Consider the following 21906-nt stretch of genomic DNA (forward strand, 5'->3'; position numbering starts at 1 on the left):
GAAGGTTTTCAATCTTATTTTTCTGAAAAAGGATTTCAATTCTCTAGTTTGTTCAAATGGGTCAATCTTAGGTGTGGGGACAAACCCCAGACCTTTTTGTAGGACGTCTTCCTCACTGTGTGTGAGGAGACGGTCAGAAAGATTAACCACAAGGCTTACTGCGGTCCTGACCGGCTCGTACTCCTTGTGTCCATCCCTTGTGGGCGTGTGTCCTCCCATTGCACTCTCTTTTCTGGTGCGTTCCCTCTCTTTCGCCCGCGCCCTCTGCCCCAACCTCTGCCTAAAAAAGGTGGGTGTGTAGGGTTTGTTGGGGGGTAGAATGGAGGGTATTGTGGACCATACGGAGGCTGAAAGGGGGGAAATTGGGGGTACTGCCAAAAAGGGGCACCAACCGGTTGTCCCTGGTTGGGGTAACCGGTAAAAGTGTTTTGTCCACGTCCTCTTCCTCTTTTTGCCCTTGGGGGCATCTGAGCGGGAATATTATCCCCGCTGCTGTCGGAGCCACTTTTAGAACCCCTTCTGGAAGAATTCGTGCTTGAATCAGAGTTATAGTTGGTGCCTGTAGGGACATAGTCGTCCCTGAGGTATGGGTAGACTTTCTCTTTAGAGAATTTTTTGATATCCTTTTGTAGCTTGGCTATCTTCTGGTTCAGGAGATATTCTTTGTGTTCAGCCATCTCTTTGTTGATTTCAGCCAGTTTTGTTTTGAAGCCTGGATTTTGTACCGCGCTTTTCAGGGCGGCCTCGGCTGCTTGGATCTTCACTAGAAGAGCATCTGCTAGTCTTTTCGCCGTGTTTACAATGAGAATCAGAAGATCATGGGTACATTATAGCATGGCCATACCCACAAATAACCAAATTGCTGTCTTGAAAGGACTCAAAGCATGTGATTTGCAGAGGGGAGATAGGTTGGCCCAACAACCTCCCATCTATCCTGTAGCCAATCGTTATTTGGATGGATTAAACCCAGATCTGTGACTGGGGGTGAATGTTTTGCCATTGTGAAACATTCCGTCCATCATCTTGTGTGTTTTGCTATTCACGCTATGTGACAAGGTTATGCCCAGACGTGGGTCCCGTGCTCACTACGCCGCTGGACTCTAGCTATCCAGGCTAATGAAGGCTGATAGCCAGAAACCGGTCCTAGAATGCTTGATTCCGGTCCAGTGAAGACATGGCTTGGCAGTTCGGTCTAGACTGTTCCCATGAGGCACAGAGTCAAAACTGATTTGCATATGGCCATGTCTGAACTGGGGTGGCTTGGTGAGCAAAATAACAATGGATTAAAACCAGATCAGTGATTGGTGGTGAATGTTTTGCCATTGTGCAACATTCCATCCATCATCTTGTGTGTTTTGCTGTTCACCTAATGTGGGAAGGATATGCCCAGACGTGGGTCCTGTGCTCACTACGCCACTGGAGCCAATCTATCCTGGCTGATGAAGGCTGATAGCCAGAAATCGGTCCTAGTATGCTTGAATCCGGTCCAGGGAAGACATGACTTGGCAGTTCGGTCTGGACTCTTCCCATGAGGCACAGGGTCAAGACTGATTTGCATATGGCCATGTCTGAACTGGGGTGGCTTGGTGAGCAAATAACGATAGATTAAACGCAGATCTGTGACTGGGGGTGAATTTTTTGCCATTGTGCAACATTCCGTCCATCATCTTGTGTGTTTTGCTGTTCACCCTAAGTGGGAAGGGTATGCCCTGCCGTGGGTCCCCTGCTCACTACGCCACTGGAGTCAAGCTATCCAGGCTGATAGCCATAAACCGGTCCTAGGATGCTTGAATCCAGTCCAGGGTAGACATGGCTTGGCAGTTCGGTCTGGACTGTTTCCATGAGGCACCGAGTCAAGATTGATTTGCATATGGCCATGTCTGAACTGGGGTGGCTTGGTGAGCAAAATAACGATGGATTAAACCCAGATCTGTGACTGGGTGTGAATGTTTTGCCATTGTGCAACATTCCGTCCATCATCTTGTGTGTTTTGCTGTTCACCCTATGTGGGAAGTGTATGTCCAGACGTGGGTCCCCTGCTCACTACGCCACTGGAGTCAAGCTATCCAGGCTGATGAAGGCTGATAGCCAATAAACGGTCCTAGGATGCTTGATTCCAGTCCAGGGAAGACATGGCTTGGCAGTTCGGTCTGGACTGTTCCCATGAGACATAGGGTCAAGACTGATTTGCATATGGCCATGTCCGAACTGGGGTGGCTTGGTGAGCAAAATAACGATGGATTAAACCCAGATCTGTGACTGGGGTGAATGTTTTTCCATTGTGCAACGTTCTGTCCATCATCTTGTGTGTTTTGCACTTAGAAGCCAACCAAGAGACACCATAGATTTCTTATTTGACAACTGGGCCCTTTGGGTGCCTCTGCTTAACTAATGTGTTTGATGCAATAGTGGTGGTGGGCCCACGGGAATCATGAAAAAAGACTATAATTCTTTCCATCTAGAAAAAATGTAATAATTCATTGACTAAAAACTACCGGCCCATCTCCCTTTTGGACGGCACAGCTAAATTAATGGGCCATCTATTACTAAATAGATTAAGGGATTGGCCCAAGGCAACAAATCTTTTAATTCCACTACAGTAAGGCTTTAAAAAACAGTAAAGGGACCCTGGGCCAATGTTTAAATGTTAACCTGATTGCAGCTAAGTACACCCTAGCTAAAAAGGGCAACATTTATATGGCATTCATGGACCTATCAGCAGCTTTTGATTGTGTCTCCCTTTACAAACTTTGGAGAAATAGGAAAGGGATGGGTGTAGACAAGGCAAATATATATTTTATTTGTCAACTGTATTGCCGAGCATCGGTGTGTGTGCGATATGGAAGTCAGGGGGAATGTACACAATGGTTCCTCATCCACAGGGGAGTTAGACAGGGTTTTGTCCAGGCTCCCGTTTTTGTTCTTCATCTACACTAATGGTGTTGAAACACCTCTGGCAAATTCTACAACAGATGTCCCTACGGTAAACAACATGCATTTTCCTATACTATTATATGCAGATGACGCTGTACTAATAGCAAGGACCAGGGTGGCATTACAAAAACATATTGATGAGTATGAGTATGTCCTGTTTATGGCATCTCTGAATCTCTAGGTCAATTAATCTAAAACCTTTAACTTGATCACAGGAAAACATTCCAAAAGATTACCATCTTTTTATTTATTTAGTGTGTTTTATATAGCGCTCAGCTACCCCAACGGGGTGTCCCGGCGCTCCTATGTGTACTTAAGCTAAGTCTAACTCAGATGGAACTAGCAGAAGAGGAAGGTTTTTAAAGCTCTACGGAAGGGGAGTTCTTCCTGTATCGTCCGGATGGAGATGGGAAGCTTGTTCCAGTGGGAAGAGGCGCAGACTTGAACGGTTTTACCACAGAGCGTACTTTTTTAAATCTGGGGGTGGTGAGAAGATGTTTTGTGCTGAAACTGAGAAGTCTGGCATTTATTTATTTATTTATTTAGTATATTTATAGAGCGCATTCCTGTCACCCAGAGGGCATCCTGGCGCTTGACCTTGAGCGACAACACTATTCACTTACACAGCAATTGCTATAGGGACGGAGGCAGGAGGAGAGGTATGCAGAGCCCTTTCCCTTTACTGCCCGGTGGACCTGAGTTAGCGCTTTAAATTCTGCCCTTTGGTTGATTGGCAGCCAGTGTAATTTTCGTAGATGTGTTGAGATATGCTCACGGAGGGAGATGCCACAAACCAGACGTACTGCAGCATTCTGGACTGTCTGGAGGCGGCGGTAAAAGCCGAGGGCAGTCCTATGTACAGGCTGTTGGCATAATCCAAGTGGGAGGTGATAAGTGCCTGAACAATAGTTTTCCTGGTGTGGCTAGGGAGTAAATTGATTAACCTTTTCACCATCCTGATTTTGGAAAAACAGGCAGCAGACACCATCTGAACTTGCTTATGGAATGAAAGGCTGGAATCCCATCTTACCCCTAGGTTTTTTACTGATTCATTAGGTAGAGGGGGCATACTTAGATCGAGGGGCCCCACAGGTGGGAGTCCAGTGGCGCGGGCTGGTGGAAAAAGAGGACGTCGGCTTAAGGGAAGGGAGCAGCTACGCTGTCTGCGGAGATTTTGCTCCAATTGCGGCCTACTGATTTGGCCGGAAATCTAGGTTGGTCTTGGTGGTGTAAGGAAATGGAAAAAGGGATAAAAAAGTGATCAGGCCAGATCACCGGGATAGGGTCACTCATACAAATATCGACTAGATTGGTACAGATAAGGTCCAAAGTGTGTCCGGCCTTATGGGTCGGGCCAGAGATGAGTTGATTTAGGCCACCATCCGATAAGGTTGAAAGAAAATTAAGAATGGTGGGGTCATTGGCGTTATCTACATGGAGATTAAAATCCCCAATCAAAGTAAAGTTTGCATAACGGGAGGTTGCCTGCAAGACATAGTCAAGGAGGGCCGGAAGATGGGCAGTCTTGGATTTAGGGGGGGCGGTAGACTAATAGGCCTGAGCATGTGAGGTTAGCTGCCAGTTTAATACAAAAAGGTAGTGACTCAATGCCTACTATTTGGGTATAGGAAAAGGAGGAGACGGACCATTGTGATCTGTAAATTATGGCTACTCCTCCACCAGGACGGAGGTTCTGTCTATTGGCGCACAGGATGTTGTATTCTGGCGGAATGGCTAGGCATAAGGCAGGGTTGGTTTCATCCCCTAGCTAGGTTTCGGTGAGAAAACGAAGATCCCACTTGTTGTCCTCCAGGGATTTAGCTATGTCTAGGGAGTGTTTCACTAGGGATCGGCAGTTAATCTGGCCCACTTTTATGGTTATATTTTTAAGAGCAGTGGTTGACGGGCGGGAGCCTGTAAGAGGGGACAATGTGTCCTAGGGTTATTGTCACCATTTTGTGCGCTACAGGGTTTGTAAGGTAGTGTCGAGAGGTCAGAAAAAAGAATATGCGTAAAGGTACAATTTTTAGAATAGAGATTTAAAAGTGTCTCCCTACCGTAGGAAATGGTAGGAGGAAGGCAGGGAAGGACAGAGTGTTTGCATGCCACGGGCGCGTCATGGTCGCGGACGGGCGCAGACGGGCAGGACCCGGGCACGACTCCGGCGCTAATCCGGCGCGGCCGCTGATCGTGTCCGCTGCGCGGAGGCATGTCCGTCCCCTTTTATGCTGGCCACTAGAAAGCGTCTGACGCTTCCCCCACCTAAGATGGCTGCTGTGGTTTTGAGCTCGCCCGGGGATGTTGAAATACCCTCAGCTTCTAAATCGGCTGAGACTGACCCGGTGAGTGTGAAAATACGAGTGGTGGGGAGGTGCTGAGACCGCGCTAAGTAATTCAAGCGGGGCGGGAGGAGAGCAAAGTGCAATGAGCAAATTCTGGTTACCGAAAGGTAAGAGGCTTAGTGAATCAAGCCGATCGTGTACATAAAAATTAAAATCAAGCTTAGTCAATCAAGCGGATCGTAACATACAATTTTTAAAAATCGATTTCAGAGCTTATTGAGTCATGCGGTGGTAACAGAATAAAAAATATTAAAATTCTAAGCAGAGTGACACAGCAACCTCCCGGCTTCCGCCTCAGGAGGGAATCATACACACAGAGTAAAGATAGCAGAACGTAAAGATATTACTCAAACTTTTCTCTTTTAGGTGTCTTATTTATTAGCATTGCCACATGGACCAATATGGTAGCTAACAGATGTCTTTTGCCTAAAAAAAGTATTTTGGCTATATTCTCTATTATAACTTTTTTTTAATCCATGCCATTGGAGATCATTCAACACATTGACTTAGCAAACGCGATATCTGTAGCCACATATGGGGCAGGGGTATGGGGCCTGGCAAATGTTGATGTCCTACAAACTATAGAAGACTCCTTCCTCAAAAAACATTTACTTGTTCTTAGCAGTTACTCTACTTTTAATACCTACCAAGAGTTAAATGCCCCTTATATATCAGATGTAGCTCGTCTTACCCTGTTTCTACTATAGCACTCACTATAGGAAGTAAAGCTGTGGCCTTGACACAAAGCATCATTAGGGACTGTTTAACCCTTGACCAGGCACTTAAGGTTCCCTGGATTCAATATGTTAAAGAAACATTGTCTGCTCAAGGGTTACAATTTTTGTTTACAAATCCAGCTAATTGCCTATCAACACCGAAAACACAAATCAAAAAACTCTTTTTCGCTAAAAGGTGGAACACAGACAGGAAATCAACCATAAAAAATGTATGGTAATGTCATATTCAAAGATATCTTTTACCTCTTTTGATGTTAACTCATACCTAGTGTTTGTCACTAATTCACGACCTCACTTTATATTTGCAAGATTTCAACAACATTTTATTCCGTGCATGTTGGGCCATCCTAAGGAAATGTATTCCCTAAACGCACTTGCAAAAGAATGAATGAATTTCACCACAATCTAATTTGCGCCTCATTTGTTCCTGTAAATTTTATACGGTGCATTGTAAAAAAAATATCCCTCCCCCTTACACAATGTCGCCCTGCCTTAGATTTCCTCCAAATGCTGCCTGATCATCTTTTATGCCATTACCTTGCCTTGCTTTTTATCTATGTTTGTCAATACTGACTAGGGGATCAATTGACCCTCAATGATAGTAATTTGTAGACTTTTTCTTATTTTCTTCCATATTAGTAAGTGGACGAATGTTTTACTGTAATTGGTTTTATAGATAATATATATAAACTTACTAAGGCTTATTTTTAATGGAAATATGTATTTTACAATACAAATGTAAATAAACAACAACAGCGCCAGGTTTTGGCAGACCATCCGAATCCTAGAGAATCCATCTGCTCTAGGAATCAACTCATATATAACTGAGGACATCTGGGCAAAGTTCCTACTGAATCACTTCAACACAGAAGTTGGCGAATCCGCGGAAGCCGCACCGGAGCACCAAAGTGACCAACAACAATCCTGATCTGAAGGACCTGTCCTTCCCATCGTCTTCACAACTAAGCAGTTTGGGGGCATAATCAAGAATGGTCACAAAGATGTAGCGCCAGGCCCCAACGGTCTTCCGCCAATTATATTTAAACAGGATTCGAACTACTGAGTTGAAGCTCTCTTTCCCCTTTATAATCACATCCTGGAAAGTGAGAGAATCCCTGACTCCTGGAAAGGATCAATTATTTCACCGATCCACAAAAGGGGAGCCATGTCAGACCCAAAAAACTGTAGGCTCATTGCTTTAATTGACATTGAAGCCAAATTTTATGCAGGGCTCTTATCAAATGAACTTACAGATTGGGCTCAGGAAAAAAACCTAATTCCCATCAATCAAACTGGCTTCCAGGAAGGTCTGGGGACCTCAACAAATATTCTCGCCCTTTTTCTTCTGTCTGATGCCTCTAAACAAATCAACAAACCGCTATTTGTCTGCTTTATCGATTATAAGGCAGCTTTTGACAGTGTCGACAGGGGGATACTTTGGGCCAAACTAGCGAGGTGGGGAATTCCCACAATCCTTCAAAACCAGCTAATCCTGCTTCACTCTGAAACTTGGGTCCAGAATAAACTTGGAGCAGGAGATACCCTGTCTAGGAAAATTCCAACTACCAAAGGGTTGAAGCAGGGCTGTGTCTTGGCCCCAACCTTGTTCAACCTTTTTGTCTCTGATCTTTCGATCGAGCTGGACAAGTGCAACCATCACGCCCCGAACTTGGGGGGCTTAACTCTATCGAACCTCTTGTATGCAGATGATCTGCTACTAATCAGTCGGCCTCCAGCATCTGATAAACACCACAAGTACCTTTGCTGGAAAAAATGGGTTGACGATAAATCTGGAAAAATCCAAAGTAATGGTATTAAACCAAGGTCCCAACAAACCCTACCCGCGATGGTCAATGAACAATCGGCTGCTGGTGCCAACAGAGGAGTACAAGTATTTGGGAATCATATTTGAGAGAAATTGCTCATTTTCCAAACAGAAAGCATCCATCAGAGGCAGAGGGACCATATTGGCAGTTGATTTAAAAAATATCAAGCAAAAAATAATCAGTCCTAGCCTTCTCCCTTTGCTGGAAGTGCTTCGAGCGCGGCTGCTACCCTCTATCACTTATGGAAGTGAAGCAATGAGAGGAAGAGACTATGCTACTTGGACACAGCGGTTGCCAAGTCCCTAGGAATAAAATGTATTCTTCCGCAAGTTACCTCACAAGCTCAAATAAGACTAGAGTTCGGATTACAAAAGCAGCAAATCTCACGGAAAGAGGCCTACGCCAAATGCTGGTTTAAAATAAAGGGGGCCGAGCCGGGCACATTGAATTCACACCTGTGGTTGGAAATCTCAATGAGAAATGATAGCCCAGCAATGAGTTACCTTCATTCAGCAATCAAGCTGCTAGCTTTACAGGACCTATGTGATTCCTGCTCATCCCAGAAAAGCTTCAAGGGCCTGGTAAACAAATCAGTAAAGATTGCATCCCTCGCAGAAGATAAAGCTACCCTTATCAGGAGGGCCCACGGCTGGTTCGTAATCCAGAGCTACAAGTCATCAAAGCCCCAATAACACTTAGGAACAGGTTTTTCAAGAATAACAAAAGAACGGTTCCTTCATCTGTGGCTGGGAATCTTACCAGCAAAGCCCCACCTTCCTCCATGGAAACTAACAATCTCCTCTAATTACTGCAGCCTGTGTGGAGATCTAAACAAAGATATAATACATATACTATGCATCTGCAATGGCTTGAGAGTGGAAAGGAGACAGTTTCTAAAACAGCTCCTGATTGCAAGTCAGGTTCGATCTTGCAGGAAGGCGGTAAAGGCCTGTTTTGAGGGCAGTAATATCCGCCTGTCTTGCAGCCTTGTTCAGTTTATGAGGGAAGCAAACATAAAGTTAAGTCTGGAAGATCCACAAGTCACCGGTCTTTATGCTATGCCAGCTGGTTCATGAGACATGTATAATAGCCCGACCACTAGAGCTTCGATCAGATCTACGAATTTTACCTTGGCTGCTAGGCTGTCAGCAGTCTTCATGGGCCGGCTTCGAGTTCATTGAACTTTGTACTTTCCATAAACATCACTTTACGGGGTGCTTCCATCCACGAGAACAAGCCTTATGACGAACTATTTTACTAACTATGAAGAATTACTTTACCTATCATTTTTTATTCCCCTGCTATTTTACAGAATTACAACATATTTTGTAATCTTTTAGCATTATTTAATAGTGAAGCTATACTATGTGAATTAATGTTTTATTTCTTTGCGAAGGTTTTAATTAATCATGCAATAAAGGCAATATTATTATGTTAATACAAATTTAAGTAGTATTGAAAGACTTTAAAATTGTCATATTAACGTATGATATTCTGGAGTGCTTGGCAGACCCCTGTATGAGGTTTTAGCTTCAATGCTTATAGTAAATTTTGATCTGACACATTAACCATGTCTTTAAATATACACGCTGACACTTTAAGAAAATCCACTCCATATTGTAATGTACTTGTATGATCTATATTTTGATTAGATCGAATAAAGTGACTTTGACTGACTGATTGTACACCAAGTTAAACAATATGAAAATATTGTCACAGGAAATACCAACAATTCCAGTATTGCTTGTTTTGCTTCCTTTCCTATTGCAGGCCTTTTAGATTCTACCTAGTTAACATGTACTAACTGTGTATTTTTTTTTTCTCCTTCTGTCTTGGCGTCTTCTCTTCTTCGGGAACAGATGGAGGTAGGGTACCAGCCATCCATATTCCAATTGTCACAAGAGATTCTTTTGCCGGTAAAAAGATTTAAAAACATTAGATAAAATACAATTGAAAGTACCATTCATAATACAGTCACTCAGCCGTGTTATCACAGTCAACGTAGCACTAATTCAAGCAGGGTTGAAAATATTAATCAAAGGTCCATTCATTATCATAGACTCAGGTCTGGGAATAAAACTACATTTCATAGATTCTCAAGAGTTAATACAATTCACAGACCTTCCAATTTTCTTTGACCAAATTGGTGCAATACTTTTGGAAATCATAAATACAGACAAGCACTGGCAAAGTCAATAGGTCTCTCCTTTCGAATTTAGTGGCTTTGCCAATGCTATTTGCCATTACTTGCTACTGTCTAAATGCCATATTGTAATTGGTTTTATTTTCTGATAAAAATAAAATCTTGATCAATGAAGAAAATTTTGAGGAATTTACTTCCCAGGACCTTATAATTTGATGTCATTAATACAGAAAAAACTTTGTCATGTCTGGTTTTTCAATAGGGGAAAATTATGCTAATGGTCTCACTGGAAAGAGTTCTGAGGAGTTAACTTCTCACCATGTGTATGCCCTTAGTAGTCTACTATACCATAATTACCTAGGTATTGAATTGTTTACAGCTCAGGGACTAGAAGATACTTATATATTCAACACCCGCCACCTCAAAGACAACAACATCTTGGACCCGTCCCAGTCCGGATTCAGATGAAACCACAGCACCGAGACAGCCCTCATCGCTGCCTCAGACGACATCAGGCTCCAACTACACAATGGCAAAACATCATCCCTCATCCTCCTGGACCTGTCAGCCGCCTTCGACACACTCTGCCATCGCACTCTAAAGACACGCCTCCAAGCAGCCAGAATCCAAGAGAAGGCCCTTGACTGGACCACGTCCTTCCTCTCCGGCAGAACTCAGAGCATCCACCTCCCACCCTTCTGATCCGAAGCAACCGACATCATCTGCGGCATCCCCCAGGGCTCTTCCCTCAGCCCGACACTGTTCAACGTCTACATGGCCCCCTCGCACAAGTAGCCTGCCATCACGACCTCAACATGATCTCCTACGCCGACAACACCCAGCTCATACTCTCCCTCACCAAGGACCCACACACCGCCAAAACCAAACTCCACGAGGGAATGAAGGCCGTCGCCGACTGGATGAGGAGCAGCCATCTGAAACTGAACTCAGACAAGATGGAGGTCCTCATCCTCGGACCCACCCCCTCAGCCTGGGACGACTCCTGGTGGCTGCCAACACTTGGAACAGCACCGACACCCACCGACCATGCACGCAACCTAGGATTCATCCTCAACTCTTCCCTCTCCATGTCTAAGCAGGTCAACGTCGTCTCCTCCTCCTGCTACAACACCCTCCGCAGGCTCCGCAGGATCTACAGGTGGATCTCGACCGAAACGAGAAGAACGGTGACACAGGCCCTCGTGAGCAGCAGACTGGACTACGGCAACACACTCTATGCAGGAATCCCAGCCAAACACCTATGACGACTACAACGCATCCAAAACGCCTCAGCCCGACTGATTGTCAACGTCCCCCGCCGCAGCCACATCACCCCCACCTGAGAGACCTACACTGGCTCCCTGTCCACAAGAGGATCACCTTCAAGCTCCTCACCCACGCACACAAAGCACTCTACAACACCGGACCTGCCTACCTGAACAGCAGACTCAGCTTCTACACCCCCACCCGCCAGCTCTGCTCCACTAGCCTCGCCCTCGCCGCTGTCCCCCACATCCAACGAATGACCTCTGGCAGCAGATCCTTCCCCTACCTCGCCGCCAAGACCTGAAACACTATCCCTACCCACCTACGGCAGACCCAAGACCTACTCGCCTTCAGAAGACTACTCAAGACCTGGCTCTTGGAGCAGTAACGGCACCCCCCTCCCCTCAGCGCCTTGAAACCCTCACGGGTAAGTAGCGCGCTTTACAAGTACTCTGATTGAACAACTAGGATTGCCTTTATTACTCAAGCACTAAGTCAGCCTTTATTTCTCAAAGACAGCTGCTTAGTAATAGTGAGCATCAGTTAGCTTTAGGGATAGCCTATGATTTAATCCACTTTATGCTTAGAAACTGAATCAAAACACAATTAGCTTTTTTTACAGTATACTTCTCAACCTGGTCCCACCCACTGCTTTTGCAAAAATGTTTGATGATTTTCCCAATTTCGGAGTCAGGTAGAGGAGAAATTATGATCACTGGGGTTGAGGATCCAACTGCCCAACACATCCATGGGATCTACTGGTGTATTGAAACTTGAGGGGTCCCCTGCTGAGTACATGGAAGGGCCCCCTTCCGTTCTCATTCAGGAGCTCTCAGGCCAGGCTAATGTGTTGAGGGGCCCCTGAAGCTTTGGGGCCCCGCACAGCAGGGCTGCGGGGGCCTTTATTATGTCACTGATGGGATCAGTGGGATATTTTGCAATCTGTCTTGTCTGTGTGTTTACTGTGTGAGCCACAAAGTGTGACATTCCAAATAAGCTCAACAACTGTCAACCAAAGCAACTTATCTCTACTTTGAAAAACTTTACCTTTATCATTAATTGGCTTCAAAATTCTCTGATACAATGCTACATGAGTAACTCTACTGATTGAACAATAACATACGGCCCAATTCACAAAAGTTATCTCAGACAAAATCCTAACTACAATTTTCAGTATTCGCAGAAGGCATTTAGGATTACTAAAGTTAGGATTTTGTCTCAGTTAAACGTAAATTTTGGTCTTAAGTTAAGCTTAAAACAAACAAATTTAACTGAGACAAAATCCTAGTCGTTAAGTTAGGATTTTGTCTCAGTTAAATTTAAGTTTGTCTTAAGTTTAACTTAAGACCAAAATTTAAGATTAACTGAGACAAAATCCTAACTTTAATACTCCTAAATGCCTTCTGTGAATACCGGAAGTCGTAAAGGTAGGATTTTGTCTCAGATTACTTTTGTGAATCAGGACCATAATGTCCAGAGTGTTTGCCTCTGCATTATCAATACCAAAGTCAAACAATGTTAACATATTAAAAAAACATCCCAAGAGAAAATAACATAACAAAAGACAGATAGCCATTCCAGTCAAATCTGAAGCACTGCACAGGAGCAATACTTAAAATAAAAAAACTAGACACACTCGACATATAAAATTGCCTTCCTAGTCTACCAACAAAAGAGATTTCCACTCAAGGACGAGAACTAATTTGGCATTTAGTATCCACAGAGGAAGCCCTAATGGTTAAACGTGAGAGCAACACTGGAATATATTGTTTTTATACTTTAAAAAAAAAATATTACTGCATCATTCTGACCTTTCCATGAATATTAACTCAGTAAATATCATCACATTTATATTTAGAATAACATAATTAGGACTACCTGTTCCACACTCACTTAGGGCCTCATATACGGGAAATTGGCATAGTGCAGCCCTATAAGGCTTCTTACTGCACTGCCCTATGCCAATATGAATGGACAGGAATGCACCGTATTTATGAACTACAGTGCATTCCTGTCCTTTGCCCCATTGGCTGCCTAGCATCAGTGCAGGCACCCATGCACAATAGTGCTATGGTGTCTGTGTTTATTAGTAGATTTGTTTTTTGTGCACAAATGGAATTGACACCTTGCTGCACAAAAACAATTCTGAGTGGTGTTTTCCTTTTTCTATATGTGCCTCAGAATGCAGCACATATGGAAAGAAGAAAAAACGAGGAAAAATGAAAATATTTCTCCTTGTTACGCCTGCTCTAGGGAGGCATAAGGTTTTGGCACTGCCCCAAGTTTACATGATTTTTTAAATCTGGGGCAGCATCAAAAGTCATGGGTGTTGCATGGGAACACCCACTACAGCACCAGTGGACTTCCTCCTTTAAAACACGGTAAGACCTTACTCCATATCTATGAGACAATGCATATGCCCCTTCATGCTTATCATTCTGTGCAGACTGATCTTAAGAAGGTCAGACTACTCTAAGTGCAGAAAACAACAGAATAATAAGTGGATTGCCTCCAACCTTTCCCTACAGCTGTTTAAAGCTGACATGGTACTGCTTTTGATTCCTACCTTCAGATCAATGTGCTACAAGTCGAAACCCACCGCTGCTGGGGCATCTCTGCTTTCATCATTCAACACACACCAATGCTACCATCTGACTAATTGTATTCTGATATCACTACTAACTCACTTCCCCTCCAATTGCTCCTATTTTTCCTTCCCTTGTTACCTATACACCTTCAATACTCCCTTTACACCCCAACACTGCCACCAGCCCCCCCACTTCCATCAACAAGCCTACCTTCATTATTCTTCAGATCTTCCAGCTTTCTTAAATACTACTTCCCCACTGAACCCCTTTTTTCGTCTGCTAGTTTCTACCCAACACTCCTAATATTCCCACTTGACCCACCTTTGGCTACCTTGCCATCACTGCCTACTCTCCCACACATGCCTCCTGATATTTCCCCATGCACAGACACTCCCGTCATGTCCACTGCCCTTCCAAATTCTCCTACACCCAATGCCACTGTTCCCTGACCCCTTAGCAAATGTGTTCAAACCCCTCTGAAGTGAAGTCTCTATCTTCCACAGCTCTCTAGCCTACACAATTGCTTCCTCCCCCATCTTCTCCCACTATTACTCCTGACATAAAGTCCCTAAGGTCCGACTCCATCTCATGTGGGTCCGGACTCCATCATAGTTCATGGAGCCCACCATCTTCTTTAAATTAGGCAGTGAAAGCCACCATGTTCCCTTTTTTATGCAGAATCATTGTGATGCCTACCTTTGAACACAGACCTTATATTTCTGGGAACTATGATAGTGTCATTAACATCTAATGCAACATTCCTCTAGGTCAAATGTCTACTCCTCATCATGTCAAGGTTAAATTAGAACATATACAGACATATAACCAAAATAATGTAATCTAGATTGACATCCCTTTGCCTTATATCAGGCCATGGCATGAAATTCAGCTCCGTTGCAGAGTTTTTCCCACTCCACGCTATGCATAGCGTGAAAAGATCCAAAACTCTCTCCTCCGCCTAGCAAAGCAGAGTGCTTACCTTACTCGCTCATGCTTACCAACGTTAGGTTGGTGAGCGTGAGCGAGGGAAATCTTACTCCAGACAAACTCCTGGCAAGATTTCTCAATTAAGGTTCAAGTAGGACATCTACTCGAGCGGCAGAAAGAAGCAGCGCCCTCTTGTGCTGCGTCTGGTGCCATTTGTGCTGATTTTCCAGAAGGGGACAAACACCCCGTGCTCAAAATCAGCACACACTTCACAACCTAATGCTCTTTGCCCCTTGTAGAGTTTTTGAGTCACTTTGCGGAGTTCCGCTTAGCGGAACTCCTCCAACTCCGCCCAGGCCTACCTTATATGTAACCAAGGAAACATCTGGGATGCATATCTTGATGCACATACTCTATGTCAGACATTCCTACATTTATGTCTGGAATTCCAGTTTCTGAAAAGATTTAGAATATAAGGACTGCCATTTGACCACTTGTCAAGAGAGGATCTAAGCCCAGATTATCACCCATGATTTTGCCAGAGATGGTCACACCTGCTGCCAGCGCACTTTGCACTTCACAACTGATATATTTTGCCTGGATAATAAAGCTGATAAAACCAAGTTCCAGTGGAAGACCCGCTGATTGCTACAGCAGTGGGTGTTTACTCTTCATGCCTCCACTGATCAAGATAGCCTTTGCCATCAACAAAGAATGCAGTGCATCTCTTTTCCCTAAGGAACTCTAGGATGCAAGTTGCTCTTCCTTTCATGCTCTCATAGTTTAGCGCATAGAAGTCAGCCATAGGGTGTTAGATTCTAGATAAATATGTAAGTTACATTTTAATGATGCTGGAAGTGTTCATTTTATCCTCATTATTTATAATTTGTATTTATTACTAGATTGTCCCTCTAGTAGTAAATACATTTAACATAAAAGTGGCCATTCTTCTTAGTACAGTGTATGTGATACTGTGAATAGTCCCTTTATCGGATTATTACTTACCCTAAAACAGTACTTTTAAGTAAATTACTCATTGAATAGTGTTTTGCAGGGTTACAATAACTTGTCTTTCAATTTCATTATTGGTGCATTGAACTAAGTTCACTTGTGTCACCCGTGGGTGGGAAGGCACCTCGTGTAGTGTTACATTAAAGTTATAAGGTACGCAACAGTTGGTGACCATTGAGGGGGACGTATCTTGTCGATATGGCTTGAGTAGTTTACACTGATTACACAGATTTGAACTATTTTATGCCATTTTGGAGACGTCTGTAGTAACCATGGTTATGTCCTAGTGGGAATAAGGCAGCCCCTTACTCTGTTGATTTTTCATGCCTGACTTATAAAAGGGTATTCCCCATTCTGTGGGTTTTCTGATTCTTTGATTTCAATTTTATATTGAATCCCTTCATCATGGCAACACCTATTGTTATAGGGACCAATTGCACTGAAGCAGTTCCTGAACACCTCAAAGCTCAAGGTGTCAATGATAAGGGGAGCAGTTGCTTTTGTAATGGCTGCACATCCAGCCTGTGCTTTTCAGACTTTTTACTCCTGGGCGGAGTTCAAACCTATTGATGCGCCATCAGGGCAGACTCATGAATATAAGGTGGTAGATCTGCCAATAGACAGCTATTTCACTCAGTCAGCAGTGCATACTTAGTGTCACCAGAATGCAGAGAAATAGAGAGATGAGCGTTTTCAATAAAAAGGTGTTATTTATTGAGCAGTCTTCCTTCTCATGCAAGAGAAATGAATTGCCACAATTGCAATACTTAAAGTAAAGTAAATTGCGCACACTAAAAGTAGTATTATGAAATAATACTGTAAAAGCATTGATACGGTTTCTTAGCCATATGATACTTTAAAATGGATAAAATATATACATACATAAATACATTGACTAAAAGGCTTAACTGGTGCTTCTAACTAAGCCTACTCCGGTGTACCTGACCTAAGCCTAATACGTGGGATGGGACAAGTAAGTAGCAGTGTTAAGTTAAGTTGGTTAAGATAGTTTTGCCAAGAATATGCATCAAGAATTCTCCTAAGGGTTTAGTCAGCTCTGTACCTTGGTAATAGAATGTGGGATGTCTGGTATCTCTTTCCTCAGGACTCGATATCCCAGCAACCCGCAAGGGTAGGCTGGAAACACCGGAGCTGGATTTTCTCGGCTGAAGAAAAAGACAGCGTCTCTCTCAGTGCGTCAAACAGGAGGGGCGGCTTCCGCGGGCACTCGCATTAGCTGGGCTCTCGGGCAAGTAGATGGCCGCTCTGCTCCAAACCACCGTGTGTTTGCTTAAGGCAACTGTTGGTATTTTATACCTGAAAGGTGCCCGGTTTGACGTAAGGTTGGACATAAGACGTCACCAAGAACTAACAGTTCTTGCAGGACTTCACAAGTTCTTGTTCAAATCAAAACAAAAGCACGGGGGGGTTTTCCCGGGATGCTGGAGGCTTGGTTTGTTTAAAAAACGCGTTGTGCTTTCCAGGAGTCGATGGGAGTAGCCGTGCTGTGCTTTAGATTGCATGAGACAACAGGCCACTAAGGTTGCGGCCATCTGCTTTTGAACGCTGCGGTGGCTTCATAAGATCCTGTGGATGCTTCCACTCTCCTCCCGCAGAACCGTAGTCCAGGCGCTTGTAACATCACGCCTGGACTATGGCAACATTCTTTACTTGGGCGCAGATAAAGCCACCTTACAGGTGTTGCAGGTAGTCCAAAATGCGGCTGCGCGCCTGTTAAAAAACATCCCCAGACGCACTTCAGCCAAGGCCGCCTTACGTGACCTTCATTGGTTGAGCATCCCTGAACGTATTAAATTTAGGGCACTCTGCTATATGTTCAAGGTTAAGCAGGGCAGTGCCCCAGCCTACCTCCAAGGGTTGATAACACCCTATAGACCCCTACGTCCACTAAGGTCATCGGACATGGGAAACTTCATTATGCCAAGATGGAAGCTGACAAAAATGGGAGGTCGCTCCTTTTCTACTCTGGGCCCCAAATATTGGAACTCCCTCCCACTGGCTCTAAAACTAGAGACCAATTTGCTTCGCTTCCGTAAGGCTTTGAAGACTTTGCTTTTTACTCAACGTGCCCAATAGTCTGCTGTGGCCCAAGCTAGGTGAAACTTCCTCCTTTCTTCTTCAGTCTATCCCTAGCGCCGGGAAACCCATTGTGGGTAGCTGTGCGCGATATAAGCTTAAATAAATAAAATAAAAATAAATAAATGGGCTATTACTGCTGAATCTGATTCTTATGCCTTTGTCAGGACATTATTGATTATAACCTCACAAGGGCATAAATCGGGAATATCGAATTAGGGTCCTAGATAAGAACACGACACCCACTCCACGAATTGATGTCCATCATTACTAAAACTAAGCAATAGTAAACATTCAATGGTGCATGTGTTTTTTTCCGGCCCACCCCAAAATACATATTTCGCATTTGAAATGGTATACGTTAAATACACGAAAAATGAGTATTTGTACTGTTCGCTTTTCAAGCAGTGTTATCATTCAGATAAATGCATATATATCAGCTGAACGAATTGCGAAAATTACACATGACATGGCTCTAAATACAGAAAAGAAGGTCGAGACCATTTCATCACATATTTATACAAATTGCTGTATATCTGCTAGAGGCTGAGGTAAAATATTGTCTCTAGTATCCTAAAATAGAAGCTCCGTTCTCTAAGAATAGTTCTACTTTAAGCAGAGTACCATGTGCCGAAAAAAAAGTAAATATTTTGAAAGTATTGTCAAAAAATAATTTCGCTTTCAGGGGAAAAGTTCCAAATATTTTCTGTAGCTTTGTTTTAAAAAAACTAAAGGCCGAATTCAGAGACCAGGGAACGCTGTGTGCTCGTTATTTTTATTTAAGAGTTATTCTTGTTGATTGGAGAGAACATTATTTCAGACAGACCTGCAAAGAATTGGTCTACCACATCAGGTGAAAGTTCGGCCAAGTTTGAAAATACTGCCACTGTGCAGTTCTCTGCGTGATTGCTATCATCGATGGTTGGATCAGCAATGCTCACAGAAGGCTCTACCTGTTTGGTGCTGCTTTGCTCTCATACTTCGACGCCACCTATTCGTAGTGGGGAAGTCTCAACGAATGCCGTCATCAGAATCGGTAGCTGCTGGGGACAACACGATGCATGAGTCGTTACAGGACCTAGCAAAGTATCGATATCCATTGGTACTGCTGATTGTAGTGTAAGACAGATGTCCAACACGCATTCTTCTCCGCATAGCAGACATTGAAGCACAGGTATGATGCAATTTTGCCAGATCGGTCTGAATGAAAGAAACCAAGTTGTACTCAGATCTCTTAGCCGGGCCAATCCGAGCACCTTAGTGATACGGTCTCAGTATCGTATTGCTAGGATCGTTTCTTCCATTGTTGCTAGAGTCTTGCCTGTGTATTGGCTTGCCATATCGGTGCTGAAGAAGCAAAAAGCCGCCAAAGACAGAATAGGCAAAATTCGGGAAGATGCCCAGAACTGTTTCAAAGGGTGTTAACAGTCCCGAAAAAATTGTCTTAAATACATGTGCGATGCCACTGGTATCAGACATGTTTAAGATTTGGCTTAACACTTCTACGACATATACGGGGCAATTTGTTGATAAAAGGGTATGTATCTCTGCTGTTGTCCTTGCAACTTGCAGATCATATGTTTCTTTTGATGACGTTAGAGGCACAGTTGTTTGTAAAAGAATAGACTTCATTCTGCTTAAAGTATCAATTCAAATAGAAGAGATATTCAACTGAGGCCATAACACAGCCTCCATATCTGGATTGCTGTGTGGATACAATACTTGCATACAGCAAACGGCCCTGGAAGTTACAGTTGTCAGATAGGCTTTTCCTGGCAGCATGCCACAACAGCTGTGGTCACTTATTAAAATGTAACTACCATTAGAAAGTGGTCTAAAAATGGCTCTATCTGTTTTGCAGGCGTGCCATGCAGGTGACATGAAAGGTTGTTTGAAGACCCTTCGCAGGCTCCTTGCAAATTAATACCTTGACACAGAATTGTACCGCTTAGTGATTTTTTACAATTTTTACCACTAAGAAATACCTCTTTGTTTCCTTCACTATAACATCTGTGTGTATAAGGTAAATCCCAAGTTGATTTGATGTATTCTTTATCAACCTTTCATACTGGCCTGCTGGTATATACTCTTGACAGTAATTAAACTGGAAAGTTGTTATCGGAATTGTAATCGTTCCATGTATTATCCATTCAATGACAGGTCTTTCTGACATGGTCAATGGTAATCTCTCGAGTTTTTCAATGCTCAGGATTGTATAATATGCTCCTTTTTGTGCCAAACTGATTTGTTTATCAGTAAGGTTAAAGATACCGAATAATGACGTTGTGTTGATTAAACGCCATGGTACGTAGCTTGAACGCAGATTTTGCAACGTCCATCTAAGCTGTACAATAGAACGTAATTGAGACTGACCATGTTGTAGCATTAGTAAGTCCTGCTCTATTTTATCAAAGGCAGACAATACAATACTGTCCAGTGAATATATTCTGGAAGACAGAGTTGTTAACCTATTGTCCACAACAGAAAGTGATTTTTCCAAATTTATACGATCAATTTCTCGTATTTTTTTCTGCTGTCTCAATTTGCATTATTTTCCATGCTTCGTTGTATGCAGCGTATATACTGGCTGCTATGAAACGTTTTTGATGCTGTTTGCGTGGTCCCATTATGAAATCACACAAGTCAGCACCGTCTTTAGGTAAAGTCAAGTGTTGCTTAATTTCAGCCAGTGTGGATTTCTGTAGCCACTCAAGGCATAGTTTCCCTACACTGTATGTTGTAACTATCCCTGGATGTTGTCTCTGGGAATATCTAGGGTCTGGTCTGGTCATCTTGAACCCCTGTGTTTTGTTCAGGAATCTATCTTGACAGTTATTCGTGTCTGTTGGCCAGATCAACCACTTTTTCCAATCAGTATGTGTTCTGTTTTGGTATAAAATATTAGAAACATCTATCTCCACATCAGTAGTGCTGTCACTATCAGGCATGGGTTTCGGAATAGACGGTGTATTCATGTCTTTTATCTGAGCAAGGCCAAGACAAGTAGTTTGTTGAATTGTGTCATTCAAGAATATAATTTGTTCTGGGATCATGCAGGACCTAAACAGTGCTTCTAGACCTTGTACTTGCCAATCTTTGGAACCCCAGATTGTTTTTGTTTCAATGGTATTTTTCCAAATTTCGAAACCTAATGTAGACATTTTGTCATACATTTTTCTGAATAAATCAATTTAGTATTTGTCGTTCTATTTGACATTTTAAAATAAAACGTTCTTGGATCACTGTTATTAAGCCCTGAAAAGTGTTAGAATTTATCCGAAAACTTTTTTGAACTGCCTTTTGGTGGAGTAGGACAGTGTTCCCACTGGTTAAAAGATAAAACATTTCTAGGCTGAGCACTTTTATGCAAATAGTGATCACCATAATGGTTGTAGCAGCAAAGCTCTTCATAATTGGATGAACCATGCAAGCAATCTTGTTCTGTAAATTTGGCTGACATTACTAAATCTGACATCATATTATTAATGTTTTCAAAGTCCCAGTCATCAGAGAACGCACTAGGTGTCATAAAATCACTTAATAAAATCTTGAGCTGGTGGGGATACTTTAAAAGCTCGACCGGGCCCAAAATGTCATAATCAGTTCTGTACCATGCTACCCCACCGGGATTTGAATGGCTGTGATGTTCACTGATGACAGTTCTCTTTTCTCGATGTGAGAAGATGTGTGTGGCTTTAGGACCAAGTTGATGTTCTGACTTGCTGTGTCCATTGTACTATATTTTCCTTCAATGAATCTTCCCAAACATATAACCATGATGAGCCAAAGCAGGAGGAACAGTACACCTAACACAATCCAAAATTCAATCCATGGTGAAATTAGGTAAGTCTTTTTCAGTTGGTGGAAAAGTTCAATTACTTTGTTTTTAAAACTTTGTGTTAGAGGCGTTTCTTCATGTTCGCTTGGGTCTTCAGAGAAATTGTCGAAGTTGATAAGGTAGCCTGATGCAGTTCTATCAATTGTAGGAATTGCTTCTGGATTTTCATTTGCTTTTGCATTTTTCTTTGTTTCATC

At 43.1% G+C, this 21906-nt stretch overlaps 1 protein-coding gene across 1 annotated transcript in view; it reads left to right on the forward strand.

Moving 5' to 3' along the window:
* Nucleotides 1–21906, forward strand: part of LOC147692933 (inter-alpha-trypsin inhibitor heavy chain H3-like) — a 395157-nt gene that overhangs the window by 244910 nt on the left and 128341 nt on the right. The window contains exon 15 of the mRNA XM_086939194.1: nucleotides 9699–9755. Within this exon, the coding sequence (XP_086795320.1) occupies nucleotides 9699–9755 (57 nt within the window). The remainder of the gene's footprint in view (nucleotides 1–9698; nucleotides 9756–21906) is intronic.

Source organism: Lissotriton vulgaris, chromosome 9 (genome assembly GCF_964263255.1).
Source record: "Lissotriton vulgaris chromosome 9, aLisVul1.2, whole genome shotgun sequence".
Lineage (NCBI taxonomy): Eukaryota > Metazoa > Chordata > Amphibia > Caudata > Salamandridae > Lissotriton > Lissotriton vulgaris.